A 15,142-nucleotide genomic window follows, 5' to 3' on the forward strand; every position below is an offset into this window, starting at 1 on the left:
CACTCAAATTATATATTCTGTACAGCCCTTCCTATACCTCCTCTGTACCCCAATATCCACTTCATTATGTATTCTGTACATTCCTTCCTTTACCTCCCCTGTACTCTAATCTATCTTCAATAAAGGTGTTCTTAAACATTGTAACAGGAAGCCTTGAAGATTATTTCCTGTAGAGAATTGTTGGTCTTTTTTCCTAAAGATGTTACCTGTATCCGATCCTCTGGGAGTTCTGTTTTCATTGCCAGCATCTCCCGCGCATATACATCAGGATAATGGGCCTCGTTGAAGGCTTTCTCCAGTTCCTCCAGCTGGTACGAGGTAAAGATTGTCCTGGAAAGGGATCAGATATCATTAGTATGAATCTAAACTAGTAAACCCACCCCGTGCATTCACTGCAAACTAATAACAACTATTGAAGTCCCCTTGGGGCTACCACCTAGGATACATGCTGGACCCCAAATGTAGGGCTCACTCAATCAAGTAACAATAATGCCAGCTTTCTGTTTAAAGTTTATGAGAAAATTAGACTTTTATTTTAAACTGGAGATTTTCTTCTTTTTTTGAGTGTTGTAGCATGTGCTTATGAAGTCGAATTCACACTTTATTGCCTTGATAAAGAGTAAATAAAGAGAAGAAACAGACAGGACATATGATGTGTTGCCTGAAATATTATATTTCCATGTTGCATCATTGACAACTGGAGTAGAGTAAAAATTGATGCGACCTGATTAAAATAGAAGTTGGTGGCCCAGACTTGACCCGACATGAACCAAAAATTGTAAATTCATATGGTACTCTAATGAATATTGTTGTTGCTAGACTAAGACCCACAATTGGAGCAGTAATGGGATATTCACCCTCTTCCCAACATGAATTCCTGGCTGAAGGTGGATGGACGAAGTGATGGATGGATGGACGGATGAACAATCGGATAGATGGAATGCAGGGTACCTGTGCCTCCTCTTCTTCCGTTTCTTGTTTTGATTAAGGGATTTGTTCTCTTTTCTGTCTGTGGATGAAATCTCTTCAGAGTCTGGAGTGAAATGAAAACTGTCTGTTAGATGTTCTCGGTGAAATCCAGCACATACATAATGAGAACAGTATGAAAAAAAAAAAACAGTAGGACTATAGTAAGATGTTTTTCTTTGTCATTATGTCGTCATGTTCAGCTTTTTTGTACCATGTCTTTTAAATAGATAAATGGATAAAGCACTTCAAACTAAATTTTGCTGCAACCATATAATTGTTTATATCCAAAAGTGATTAGCAACAATGGACAATCATACCTCAAAAAATAAATATAAAACAAATGTAGTGGTTTGTCCAGAAAGAATTAAACACATAAAAACACTTACTACCATGAAAGCTTAACATGTATATTTGATATGGAAGATCTCTTGCCCTCTTCTTCACCCTTTTCTATTAAAAAATAGTTAACCTAACCTCCTCTTCCTCACCACCTCTTGTCAGTCTGCCCTGCCTGTTTTCACCATTTCCTCAATCTTTCATATTTCTTATTCTCTGCTTCACCATATCTTCTCACTATCATTTATTCAACACTTTCTTGTTTCTTCACGTTTCCTTACCCTTCCTTCTTATATCCCCAACCTTTCCTCCTCATCTCCTTATCATCCAACAATATAATTACTCTGAAACATTTCAGCTTTTAGATAATAGATAGATAGATAGTGTTAAAGTTATTACTAGGGTGAAGTATTTATACTTTTTTAGAAACATTCTCCATGTGCCATCCCAAAACACAACCCTATCCACATATCTATTTTCACCTTCTGTCACCTTCTGACCTAGTTTGAATTAGTGTAGAGAAAGGTTTGCTGTGCATGTAGCATTTGTGAAATTTCCCTTCGATTCCTGTGCCAGAGATATAACATTAAATGAGTGGAAATCTTCCCAAATTGGGGTATTGCCCTGTTAGAGGGTTGTCAGTGTCCTCATTAGAAGATTTCTCACCGTCTCTTGTTTTGGGAATACAGAAGGCCTAACCCGTTTCTGCTCCTAGAAGTTTTGCCTAGAAGTACGCTTAATTAATGACAGATTGCTGACGCTCATATTTATATAAAATTGAAAATGTGTGTATACCATGAAGGTTGGAAACAAACTGGGGACAGAAGCTAGAGTTAAATCATTACACATAGACTTGATTGGGACCAGGATCAAACATGGAATTCAAATTATTCATTTTGGGGAATCTTCCCCAAAGATAAGATTACCTTGTTTTATAGTTGCTCACTTAGGGTGTGCTGAGAAGGAGGTTTGGGTACTAAAAAATTGTATTTTAGATTTGTGCTCATATACCAGAAAATTGGATCTATAGTAGTTAATGAAGCAGAGAAGGGAGGAAATGTAGTGGTTATGGACAAAATGCGATACGTTCAGATGTGTGAAAGGATTTTAAATAATTCTGAGTGGTATTGCTGTATTGATGACACAGTTCTCCAACAATTGCAGTCAGAATACAACCATTTAATCTTTGGTGCCCAAGGGCATGATTAATAAAGATGTTTATGAATTTTTAAAAAAACCCTACCCTAAGATCCCTAAGATCCAGAAAATCCTCCCAGCCCGCCCCATCATATTGGGAATTGATAGTCCAGCAACCTTGTAGACATCTATTTAAGGCAACATGTTTAAAGTCTATCATCTTTTCCAAAGATACTCTATAATTATTTAAGATAATAGATGAATTAACTATCCCACCCTCTGTGGTTACAACAGATATTGAAGCACTATATTGAAATATTCCCAAGAAAGGAGTGGAAACTATTAGTACTTGTCTGAAAAAGATATGTCTAGCTGGAATTTCAAATAATTAATTTTTGATCTCTTGTTCTGCATTTTAAGCAAACATGTGCTCACCTTTAATGGTCAATTGTACTTGCAAACTCAAGGAGTGGCCATTGGCACAAAGTTTTTTCCCTTACGTACGCCAACCTGTTCCTTGGAGGTTGGAAAAAAAATCTTTATTCAAAGGAGGACATGTTAGTGAATCTGGACAACATCCTAATGTGGAAAAGATACATAGACAAAGTCTCCCTTAAAGAATTCCTTGCATACCTTTAAATTAATTACTTCAATCCCAAATTTACCATGGAGTTTAATTCTGCTAAAATATGCTTCCTTGATGTTAATTTTTTTTATAATTTTATTTTTTATTCAGTGAACAGCCAAATACACAATATTTGAACATTGAATCATACAATCAACCAAAATAAACAGCATTCCCATCAAAATATGCATATTACTAACAGGCTATATTTGAGATGACTGATCACTGATAATTTCCATATTATAGACAAAACAAAGAAAGAGAGGGATAGAAATAGAGGGGGGGGGGGGGGGACATGGCAGTGTGACAGTGTGATTGGGATCATAGAACGACAAGTTCAATAGCAGCTTCGTTATCAAAATATATCATCAGCATTATCAGCCACGCTTTGTACTGAAAGATACGATGTTAAAATTTGATTGATAATACTCTTGCTTCTACCCTTTATCGAAAACCCACTGTGGGGAACACAATTTTGCCTGCCTCTAGTGCCCACCCTTTTCCGTGAATTAGTAAGTACCTGTTGCAGGAACTGTACCAATCTGCTAATCATATAAAAGCAAAAATATAACAAAAAAGATTGTTGTAAAAAAAATCCTAAAAAAAGCCTATCACAAAGCTAATAAAAAAAGTCATCAGGAAATAGTTTTACAAGAAGGGAATCTAAAAAACACACCATCAATTAGTAACCAAATTGTTAGGAGTCAATTCTCTGGTCCAGATGATTTCCATAAAAAACAAAGTTATACCTTGCCCTGCGGCACATGTTCTCAATGTAAATGGATCTTCTTGGAAGATCGTGATAGGGAGCTGTTTAAAATACATTCTATAATTATTCCCAAACTATATAATCCTGTAAATTGTAATTCTTGTGGGGTTATTTATATGGCGTTATGTATCTGCGGCTGTTACTATTTAGGTAAAACCAAAAGACAACCACTATGCCGCGTTTACGAACATATATATCTAATTAATGACGGTAAAATGGTAATACACCAAGCCAACATGTTGGACTTCATCATAATTTTGATATGAATTCTTTCAGATTTATTGCCCTGGAACAAATATTACCGGACCCAAGAGATGGCAATCGGGGTAAGGCCAAAAATTAAAGGCCACCTCTTTTCCTGGTCTAAATGATGACCTTTCTTTTCAACCTTTTTTCTGATTAGCATATATTATGTTCTTTTTGTTGCCATTATCTCGTTTTTCTTCTTTCGTTTATCAACCTAATATTTTATTATCAATCAACAAGATTGCCATAGGATTTTTTGTTATCGTATTGTTTGTTTGTTTATTCATTATTCATTATTTCGAGACTAATAATAACCTGGTGTTGATATTAAACACCTATAATACCCAGACTAGCCAATGTAATATTCCTATATCTAATATATTTGCATCTATCTATTATATGATGATATATTTATATTAACCTATGTTAATCATTAAACACTCCTATTTTCAGGCCAATACCACAAACACAGGGAGAACCTGCAAATGCCATGCAGATAGTGTCCTGGCCGAGATTCAAACCTGGGACCCAGCACTGCAAAGGCCGGAGTGCTAACCTTGCTGTGCTGTCCTTGTTCACAGCAGAGGTGCATTTCCTGTAGCAAACAATTCTTTTTTTCTCACTACTAACTTAATTTTAAACTCTTCTTTACCATACCCCCCAGTCCAAATACTATCCTCTAACTTCTAGACAAGATGAGGGCTCCCAGCTACTTCTGAATACTGACTATTACTCTGCTAGGACATGACCAGGGCCATTTGCAATGACTTGTCAGCTCCATGCTGCACTGTAGTTTGGTGTCTGTGCTATGCTGTGTTCTCTGATGTTTTGCACCTTTGCTCCATGCTGCATTCTCTGGTGTTACTGCCTCGAATGCATGCTATGTTCTTTGGTGTCCTCAGTTTCTAGCAGTAGAGGATTGGAAGGCATTTGCCCCCTGGGCCTGTTCCAAGGGGTGTTATGTTAAACTGGCTCTAAACATACAGTACTTCACCATTGAGATATTGATCAGAAGGACCCTCAGTCAGTGACACATCCTGGGCAATAATATTATATTATAATTCTATCTGCTTCCTATTATGACATATGATTATGGAGTCCAGCAGACAGTAGTCTTCAAGCACTAACTTTTTTTTTTGTCATGTGATCAGATGAGAATAGCAATAAAGGAAGCTGAAACATCTGTATTGAGCTGTAAATCTGTTCCTACCATGAACACTTGGTTGTGTTCGCCCCCCTAAAGCAATATGTTCCCAATTTTATTCTCCAGTAGCATCCCACCTCTGCTCCATGCTGAGCTCAATGTGCTCCAGGCTTTGCTTCATGATGCACTCCATGCTGTGCTTTCTAGTACTCTTCCACTTTGTTCTGCCCTCTCTGGTTTTCTCCATGCAGCACTCTCTGGTGTAATGTATTACAGCACTAAATCCTCCGATGATCAGAATCCCATAAGAACAATATATACCAATGTTACGAGACATTCATAAGTGATTCTGGACTGTGAAATGATAATAATGACATTTCTTGCCAGGACAACATTTGTAAGAAAATGCTTTCACTTCCAAATGGCAGCATATTTATTTTATTTATTGTAGCTTGCAGTATTTCCCTTGGGGTTAGGGGTACCGCTGACTCCCCTCAGATTCCCCCCTAAACTGTACAACTTCTCTGCAATAATTTCCATTTCAACAGCATATTTAGTTTTTGAAAGTTGCTTTTAAACCAAAGTTCTTGGGGTTTAATAGTGCAGGCCAAGTGCAGAGACCAGAGTGCAGCGTTCTAATTTGATATTTGAAAAAGTCATTCTTTGCTTTTAGGAAACTTAATAAAATTATAAAAATACAGATTGGAGAATTCATTTTGCATCATATCAGAAGGTTAAAGCGTAAGCTTTAATGTGACAACCGCTTATTTTTATGTGACATTCACCAAAACGTTCTCATGAATGCATTTTGTGCACTTATCTGTTTGCATGATGGTGGTTTTGATTCTACAAATGTAAAAATAAAAATGTACAGTGATATCAGTGTTACATTATGCTAAATTTTCCGACAGTACAGTCAGGTGTAATGATGTATGAGAGTACCAGAAGACTAAAGTGGATTTCAGCCCATAATAGAATTCTATGCAGGCTGGACCTCCATCCTGAAATATAATTAGCTGAATATTAAGAACTGACCTCCAACAAACTGGTATAGTACTACAACAGGGAAGATCCCCCTCACTTACATAAAATGTTTCTATGGCCTGACCCCCTTCACCAGAGCCAATCACAGCATCAGTCTGGGTAAGCTTTAATGTCTAACTCAAAAGTAGGAGCCCATTGTCTGGCACTAACCCAGGTGTACCAGGTCAAGCTGTCCAGCAAAAGCAGAAGTTACGCTGCACAATTACATTGCACACGGAGCATCTTTAACCACATAGCCTGGACTTTAATGTGATTGACTGGGATGGTCCATTTTGTTTTGTAAATTATTTACAAAGCTTCTGTATCTCTGCCATCCTGGGAAAGAGAGAGAGGGGGGAGAGAGAGAGAAAGAGAAGAGAGAGGAGAGAGAGAGAGAGAGAGAGACGAAAGAGAGAGAGGGAGAGAGAAGAGAGAGAGGAGAGAGAGAGAAGAGAGGAGAGAGAGAGAAGAGAGAGAGAGAGAGGAGAGAGAGAAGACAGAGAGAAGAGAGAGAGGAGAGAGAAGAGAGAGAGGAGAGAGAGAAGAGAGAGAGAAGAAAGAGAGAGAGGGAGAGAGAGAGAGAAGAGAGAGAGAGAGGAGAGAGAAGAGACAGAGAGAAGATAGAGAGAGAGGAGAGAGAGAAGATAGAGAGAAGACAGAGAGAGGAGAGAGAGAAGACAGAGGAGAGAGAAGAGAGAGAGGAGAGAGAGAGAAGAAAGAGAGAGAGAGAGAAGAAAGAGAGAGAGGAAGAGAGAGAGAGGAGAGAGAAGAAAGAGAAGAGAGAGAGAAGAGACAGAGAGAAGATAGAGAGAAGACAGAGAGAAGAGAGAGAGGAGAGAGAGAAGATAGAGAGAAGAGAGAGAGAAGAAAGAGAGAGAGGAGAGAGAAGAGAGAGAGGAGAGAGAGAGACAATAAAGAGAAGAGAGAGTAGAGAAGAGAGGGGGAGAGAGAGAGAAAGAGAGAGACTTGTACAATCCATCGTCTGTCATAAATCTACATTATGGATAAAAATGAATACATAACATCCCACCAACTCAATTTAATGTCACATGACTATCAAATGACCCCCCCACAACGCAATCAAACGTCCCCCCCCCCCCAAGGGAAGCAGATAAACAATCATTTCCATATTTCCATGAGAAAATCGGATAGGACAACCCCCATCATCCCAGGTGACTGAATGAAAGAGATCACCTTATCCCCTATAAACCAATGATTAAATTCAATTCCGTCCCATGATTCCAGGAGACTGAACAAGACTATCACACCTATTCTCCTTAGAGACCAAATTCAACTATCATCCCCAACCTCTCTAAAAATGGAATATCACCCCCATCACTTGAAAGCACGAAATCAGATTATCACCCCCATTATTCCAGGAACAACACCCCCTACACCCATAGACACTGAACAGGACATTCACTTCCATCATTCCACAGCCAGCTTCTTAGGAGATTTATTCAAACCAGACTATCACCCCCATCAGACTACTAAATGAAACTATCATCCAATCATTCCAGATGACCAAACCAGACTATCACCCTCATTACCCAGAAACCCCAATTAGCCTGGCAGCCCCCTCCGAAGATTGAGGGATCACACATAGCTGACCATAGGGATCAATTCTGATCCTTCCAATATCCAGGGAAATCATTCTCTGTATTCGAGGATTCGTCCAGTTTGTAATTCGTCCGGTAATTTATTATCATATTATGGCTATCAGTCCAATATATGACAGACCAGATCGGGTCCAATGATTTCATTATACACAATGGAATCCTCTCTACCTTTATTAGGTTCGTTTTGGGGCTTGGATATTAAATGTACTTTATAAGATCCTCTAATATCTCTAATATAGCATTTTATATAATCAGATCGCCTGCAGAATGTTTGCAGCACAAATTCAATATGAATACTAATATAACATATTGCATCTTGTATTATGTACAGATTATTATAATATTGTATCTTGTATTATGTACAGATTATTATTATATTGTATTATGTACAGATTATTATAATATTGTATCTTGTATTATGTACAGATTATTATTATATTGTATTATGTACAGATTATTATTATATTGCATTTTGTATTTGTATTATGTACAGATTATTATTATATTGTATCTTGTATTATGTACAAATTAATATTATATTGTATCTTGTATTATGTACAGAATGCTGGACGATTGTCATAAAATCTTGTCATGTATATTATAATGCTGAACGATTTGCAACTCATTATATTGTATTATGTATACCAAACAGTGTGCAGGTCAATTTATAATATATTTTATTAAATTGTAAAATATACCAAGCGATTATATTGCATTACATCGTGTATCTCTAGGAATCCATGTTACATTTATATGTATGTAATAATAAATAATAATTATATGTATGTAAATATAATAGAAATTAAAGTGCTTTCTGCCCGCTGATGATTTCCAGGATTATATTTGTATCTGTATTGTTCTGTACGATATTATTGTGAAATCGTGTCGGAGGTATAGATAGATTTGGAGGAGGTTTTGGGGCCACAACTGTTTTTGTACAATTTCCTTCACATGGAAATATTTCTGACTGAAATTATTATTTTCTATTATCAGGAAAATATTTCTTCTTGATGGCAGGAATCTATCCGATTAGATTGGATTTTATCTTTTCCTGGATCCTGGAATCTCAGGAAATGATTGGATATTTATAACATCCTATAGGAATTGTATGAGGGGTGAAGAATTGAATTGGATTGCAATGAAATAACGGCTGATAGATTATAACAAAAATATTAGAAAGATATCCATGGGGTCAATAATTATTTTATAGAATCTTTAAATTGTAGAAAACCGATACAAATTGTAACATATCGATAAAAACATCACGATGGAAATGCGATCTGTAGCAATCTCTGATAAGCAGTAATGTATTGCAGCATATTACAATAGTAATAAAAAGTGATATAAAGGAAACCAAGACAAATGATATAAATTATTAGGATACAAAATATATTATTTCTTAGGAATTCCATCAGCGTCATAAAACATATCCGACAATTCCCAATATTTCCTAGGATCAGATCGGGACGATATTGTTATAAATTGTTTAACATGCATATGAATTGGGGGATAATATTGTGAATTAAAACATTCCGATATCTATTATGTAATACTAAGATGTAATATCTAAGATCAAGATCGATATTCACATAAATTGTATGATTCGCATTGTTCCGATACAGATTGCATGCTATGAAGAGAAATCGATAAATATTCCGATATACGTTCAATCATATTGTTAATCGCAGGTGGGGATTTCATTCTTTTCATGTCGATATAATGACCCAACATGAGGATATCGTTCCTTATAATATATCACAATATCGAAGTCCAGGAAGGGCCCCCGACTCACCTGAGCTGCAGGTCCGGCTCTCCTCCTCGGGCCCTGGGCTTCTTTGGGACCCTTGCTGCTCCCCCAGTAATAGGGCCGGCTGGGTATAGAAAGTAGGAATGGCTGTGGCCCCCAAGAGCCCCAAACCAGAGCGAGCTGCCAGTAAATGGGCCCCTGCGGGTATGGGGGCAATGTGGCCCCTGGGAGGGGTAGGTGGATCCTTATTGAGTCCCAAAATCTCCTGTATGCCAAATCCTGTGCTTCGGGGTGCTCCTGGGGGCCCCTCTCTGCCTGTCATCATGTTCAGTCTCAAGCCACAACCGACTGGCAATCTTACCCGCAGTTTATGTATCACCCCACCGGGTGAGTCAGGCCCCGCCCCCCTGCAGGAGGCAACCGGTGGTGGGTGGGGAGGGGACCAACACCTTTCATCATCCCTACTCTTAGGTTTATTGTGACTGTGGGGGGGCATTAGAGTGTCAGCTCCTCTGTACAGAGACTGATGGGATTGGCTCAGTGTTCTCTGTACAGCACTATGGTATATGTCAGATTTTATCTGGTAGAACTGTGTGCAGACCCTTGAAGCGTTTCTTGTCAGAATTCGCAGTCTTACTAATATCATTTAGGGGAAGTGCTCCTCCTGGTAATCTAGAAACTGTGCACATTCCTCTACAGAAGGGGTGCTTGGATTGCAATGTTGTCCCAAGGAATCGGGAGAATGGAGGGGAGTACGACTGTGTGGACATTTCGTCCAGATGGTCCATAGGCTGAAACTTACCTAAGCCAAGCATTGAACAGCTCTCACCATGACTTTACCTGCGTGTCCAACTGGTCCGAGATATTAAGGAAGTGGGGCCGGGCCCAAATGTTTTACAAGAAAAGTGGAAACTTGAGTATAATTTAGCACTGAATTGTGAATCCAGTGATTGTCGGATTTTAGAAGGAAACCTCTGCTTCTTGTAACTTGTTCTCTTAATTTACAAATCATTTGGGAATTGGATCCCTTTAGGATGAAATTCCCTGTAGTGGGTATAACTGATATACATTAGGAAACTGGCTTTCACCAATATCCCCCTTCTAAGGCGGATTTAATGAGGAGATTTGTGTAGACTATGCTTGATAATAGTGCAGATTAGAGGGAACAGCTGGTGGTGACTGTGGGCCCCTGGCAGCTACGGGGGGCGAAACATCTTCATGTACATCATCATATGTGAGCCGATTAACAGAAGCCACAATTAACAGGGATGGCATACTGCATTGTGGATATCTGCAATCCCCATCCAAATTCAGTAATGCTTTCTATTAGATGATACATTTGCAATGCCCAAACAAGTCAACAGGAAGGCTATTAGTAATTGGAAGAGTCCACTGTCACCATTGTACCATGTGTATTCTGTTAGCAAAATATACAATCTATACAAATTTTTAGGAATGATACCAAAAACCATATTTTATATTCACAAGGCTGGGGGGGGAGGGGGGTCTTCTTTTGCCAATACATACTCTATTGGTAATAGGAGAAGTGGTTACGTTTTAATATACAATGTGTAAACTATTGCTTTTAAAGTACTTAACAAAATTTGCGCACCATTCAATTCTAATAAATCAATGACTTTTATTTGCCTAAAATAAGTTTTGCTGCAGAATGACAGAAGAGTCCTGGCGATCACATACAGGAGCCCAAATCTTCACGGATCACTGCATCTGTCCCACAAATCTATTTCTTGACTTTCTCCAGAATATTCAGGAACTTTCCTCGAGTCATTTCGCGGGCTGGAAGATAGAGTCAAATGTTAGTTTTGGACTATGTGTTACAGGAGTAACAAGTACAGCTTTAATTCAAAATATACTGTTATTCACTTGTGTTCACAGCAGGCACGCTGACCCAACACTGACATGGCGAGAATGCATACAGGGTAATCTCTGTAAATACCGCCATTTATTTTACAGCATTTTAGGAGTGGCCCATTTACATTACTAGAAATATCAATTGTTGACTTGTTCTCTTTAAAATAGAAATTATCTTTATTGTTGTCTTTACATTGAGAAAAAAATTACAACTACAGAAATAAACAAAGAATTAGCAAGCTGAAATGCCATTTTCTTCATTTGATTTTCTAAGGTGAAATGAGAACAGAAACTCAACAACAAGCTAAAGCACCAGTCATGAAGGGATAGGCTCAGGAAGAGAAGGCACCGTAGGGGGGGGGGGGGGGGGGACAGGAAGGGATAAAGCACCGTAGGGTGGGGCACAGGAAGGGATAAAGCACCGTAGGGTGGGGCACAGGAAGGGATAAAGCACCGTAGGGTGGGGAATAGGAAGGGATAAGGTACAGTAGGGTGGAGGAAAGGTGACAGAGAAAAGGCTAGAGTAAAGGAAGAGTAGGGTACAGTAAGAAACCCCTATTGCTGCACCTCCAGTTTGTACTTGTGGTTGGTTTACTCCTCGATGTAAACAACAATTGACTTGTGGCACTTCTCTTCCCAGAGATTGTTTAGTAATGCTGAGCGGGCTTTTAATTTGCAAGACGTCAGACACAGCAGTAATTTATACCAACATCTGTTCATTTCTGAGTGGTAAAACAAATTCACACATGCTGCTCCCTAAATCCCATCAGACCAGGGAGGAGCACTGTGTATGGCGAGAGATAAAATATGGCCAGACAACCTACATTCCTACCTGATAACAGGGCCCACATATCAACCACAACCAGTCACCTCTAGATAGCAACAATGACACCACACAGTGCATCCAGGACGGTGTAACACACACTATACACAGGGGAGAGTGTCAGACACACATAGAATACACAGGGGAGAGTGTCACACACACACAATACACAGAGGAGAGTGTCACACAAACACACACAGGGGAGAGTGTCACACACAGTATATACACACACACACACACACACACACAATATACACAGGGGAAAGTGTCATACACACATATAATACACAGAGGAGAGTGTCACACACACACACACACAGTATACACAGGGAAGAGTGTTTCACACACACACAGTATACTTAGTGGAGAGTCACACACATAGAATACACAGGGAAGAGTGTAACACACACATTAACTGATTGCTATAAAAGATGGGCAGATGTGTTTAATGTCATTGTCTTTTTGTGTTGTTACCTCCAAAGAAACAGGTGGAGCCATCATCACTTGCATCAATCTCGCCTCAGGACCAAGGACATTTCTACTAAGAATATTGCACCTGAATCTTACCACATTTACCAAGTCATCAAGAGCTTGGGAGGTTAAGTGAAAGTTTTAGTTGTGGTGGTACGACAATTGCCAAGACTGTCAGCTACAGAATTATGTTGCCACCAGTGCAGAGCTCGGCAGCAGGGGGGTGCGAGTGTCTCTGGACACACAGCGGGGCAAAGACTTTTGGACATTGGCCTTGTGAAAAGAAGGGCCGGAAAGAACCAAGAAGAAATATCAAGGACAGACTAAAATTCTGCAAGAAGTACAGGAATTGGATAGCAGAAGACTGGTACAAAGTTATTTTCTCAGTTGAATGCTCATTTCCGACTATATGAGGTATCTTTAAAAATGATTGTCTAGAGAAAAAAAGATGGACGCTGCCAAAAGTTCTGGCTTGCCAACAGTGAAACATCCTGAGACAATCCATTTGTGGGGTTTCTTCATATCCAAAGGAGTGAGTTTACCTAATTTTGTCCATGAATAAAGAATGGTATCAAAACTTCCTCTAAGAGCAACTTCTCCCAACAATCCAGGTACAATTTGGTGATAAGATGCATTTTCCAGTATGATGAAGCACAAAAGGGGAAAAGTGATAGAGAGGTGTCCCAGGGATCACAACAATAAAATTATGGACTCATGGCCAGGAAACGTCCCACATCTTAATCCCACAGAGAACCTGTATTCCAATTCTCTAAAATTGGGTGGACAAGTAGAAGCCTAGCAAATGTGATCAATTCCAAGCACTCACAGGGCAAAAATGGATCACGGTCATGCTAAAAATAATGTAAATTGAACGTATTTGCCAAAAAATATATATCATAATTATATTATAATTGTTGCACTCGGGACGGTGTCAGGCGCACACAGCACAACTGGAATAAGCTGAACATAGATGTGCACTCCAGCAGCATGACAGATTAAAAGAAGCCGCTTTAAATGTAATTTAGGATGAGGAAAGTGATGTGAATGCTAATAGGATAAAGGCGCTGGTGGCCTCACCTTGAGATGTCCATCACTGGGTTAAACATGATGCTAATTGCATTTAGATTGATTAATTTCACTCAGTCCAGTCTCTTTCAATAATAAAATAATCAGAGCAGCCAGCATGCTGGAGGATAATTACTGCACTAATAGCCAGGAGGCGACAGTGAGGGAGACAGCTGTGTTTTATACACCAGAAATGAGACATCTGTGTACTAGAAATAAAAGACTTGTATGCATTGTGGAGCAGATATGCACAGTAAGAGACAGGTAAGGGACTGTCACATGCAGAACAGCAGTATAGCAGCATTACAATAAACTGCATGATTAGAATTTCTCATGACTTAATTGCCAAGAAGAGGAAGATGGAGACTCTAGAGTGCAGGTGTTGCATGAAAAGTCTTTCCTTGTATGCTATATACACACACTGATGGATAAACGCAGACTAAAAGAACCAAGCAACCTTTACAGGAACCAGTTAGCAGCCTCCTTTCATCCTCCATGATGCGCTATAAATATTAAAGGAAAACCTAATTGCATTGGCCAACACTCAGGGAATCTCAGGAATAACACTGATAAGGTTGTCGTCCACTGTAAAGGAGTTCCATAAGACTGGCCAATACATGGCCTGGACGCTCACATCACATGTGGTCTGCAGGTCAGCCGGTGAGGGATTCATGTGGAAGCTCCATCCTCACAGCCTAATCTCTGTTTCATGGATTAAGCATCTATCTTCCATGAAGAGCCCTGACGGGGAAGAGGAGGGGGGGTAAATGGTCCCGCAGAGACCCCTCCTCTCTGTCATCCATCGGGCATCATGTTTGTGCTCAAAATTCAATTACCTCCTTATTGATAGTTGAGCGAGATATTTAAGCTGCAGACATGAGGAAGTGATTTCCCAGGGGGACAAGACCCTCTCTATTTCACTGCTCCATGTCCCCCGGGTGAATTCCTGAGGCGTCCATATTAATAGGTAATCAGTCACAATTCATTTATTAAACAGCCACAAGACGCCAATGAATTCTTCATTTACTTATGGAAATGTTTGTTTTACCAAAGCTGCTGAAAATACACTTATCATCAAGTGGCCCTATTAATAGATTACTAAAACAGGGCCTGCAATGCTGACCAAACTGCAAGAAACAGAGTGTGAAGAATACACTTTATACAAAGAAATAGGAACAAAGTACAAAATCCCCATCAGGCACGGCACCCATACCACACCACATGTACCCATCAGATACAACACTCATACCATACCACGTGTACCCATCAGATACAACACCCATACCATACCACGTG

General features: G+C 39.2%; 2 protein-coding genes across 3 annotated transcripts in view; both read right to left on the bottom strand.

The window, feature by feature from the left end:
* VSX2 (visual system homeobox 2) overlaps positions 1–9,963 on the bottom strand; it is a 27,286-nt gene extending 17,323 nt beyond the window's left edge. For both annotated transcript variants that reach the window (XM_072428866.1, XM_072428865.1), the window contains exons 1-3: positions 9,661–9,963; positions 952–1,033; positions 207–330 (exon numbers count right to left, since the gene is read on the bottom strand). In XM_072428866.1, the coding sequence (XP_072284967.1) occupies positions 207–330; positions 952–1,033; positions 9,661–9,940 (486 nt within the window). In that variant the 5' untranslated portion in view covers positions 9,941–9,963. The remainder of the gene's footprint in view (positions 1–206; positions 331–951; positions 1,034–9,660) is intronic.
* Positions 9,964–11,234: 1,271 nt separating this feature from the next.
* Positions 11,235–15,142, bottom strand: part of LIN52 (lin-52 DREAM MuvB core complex component) — a 23,228-nt gene continuing 19,320 nt past the window's right edge. Inside the window, exon 6 of the mRNA XM_072428766.1 lies at positions 11,235–11,412. Coding sequence (XP_072284867.1) covers positions 11,357–11,412 — 56 coding nt within the window. The 3' untranslated portion in view covers positions 11,235–11,356. The remainder of the gene's footprint in view (positions 11,413–15,142) is intronic.

This window comes from Pyxicephalus adspersus, chromosome 12 (genome assembly GCF_032062135.1).
Source record: "Pyxicephalus adspersus chromosome 12, UCB_Pads_2.0, whole genome shotgun sequence".
In the NCBI taxonomy this organism is placed as follows: Eukaryota; Metazoa; Chordata; class Amphibia; order Anura; family Pyxicephalidae; genus Pyxicephalus; species Pyxicephalus adspersus.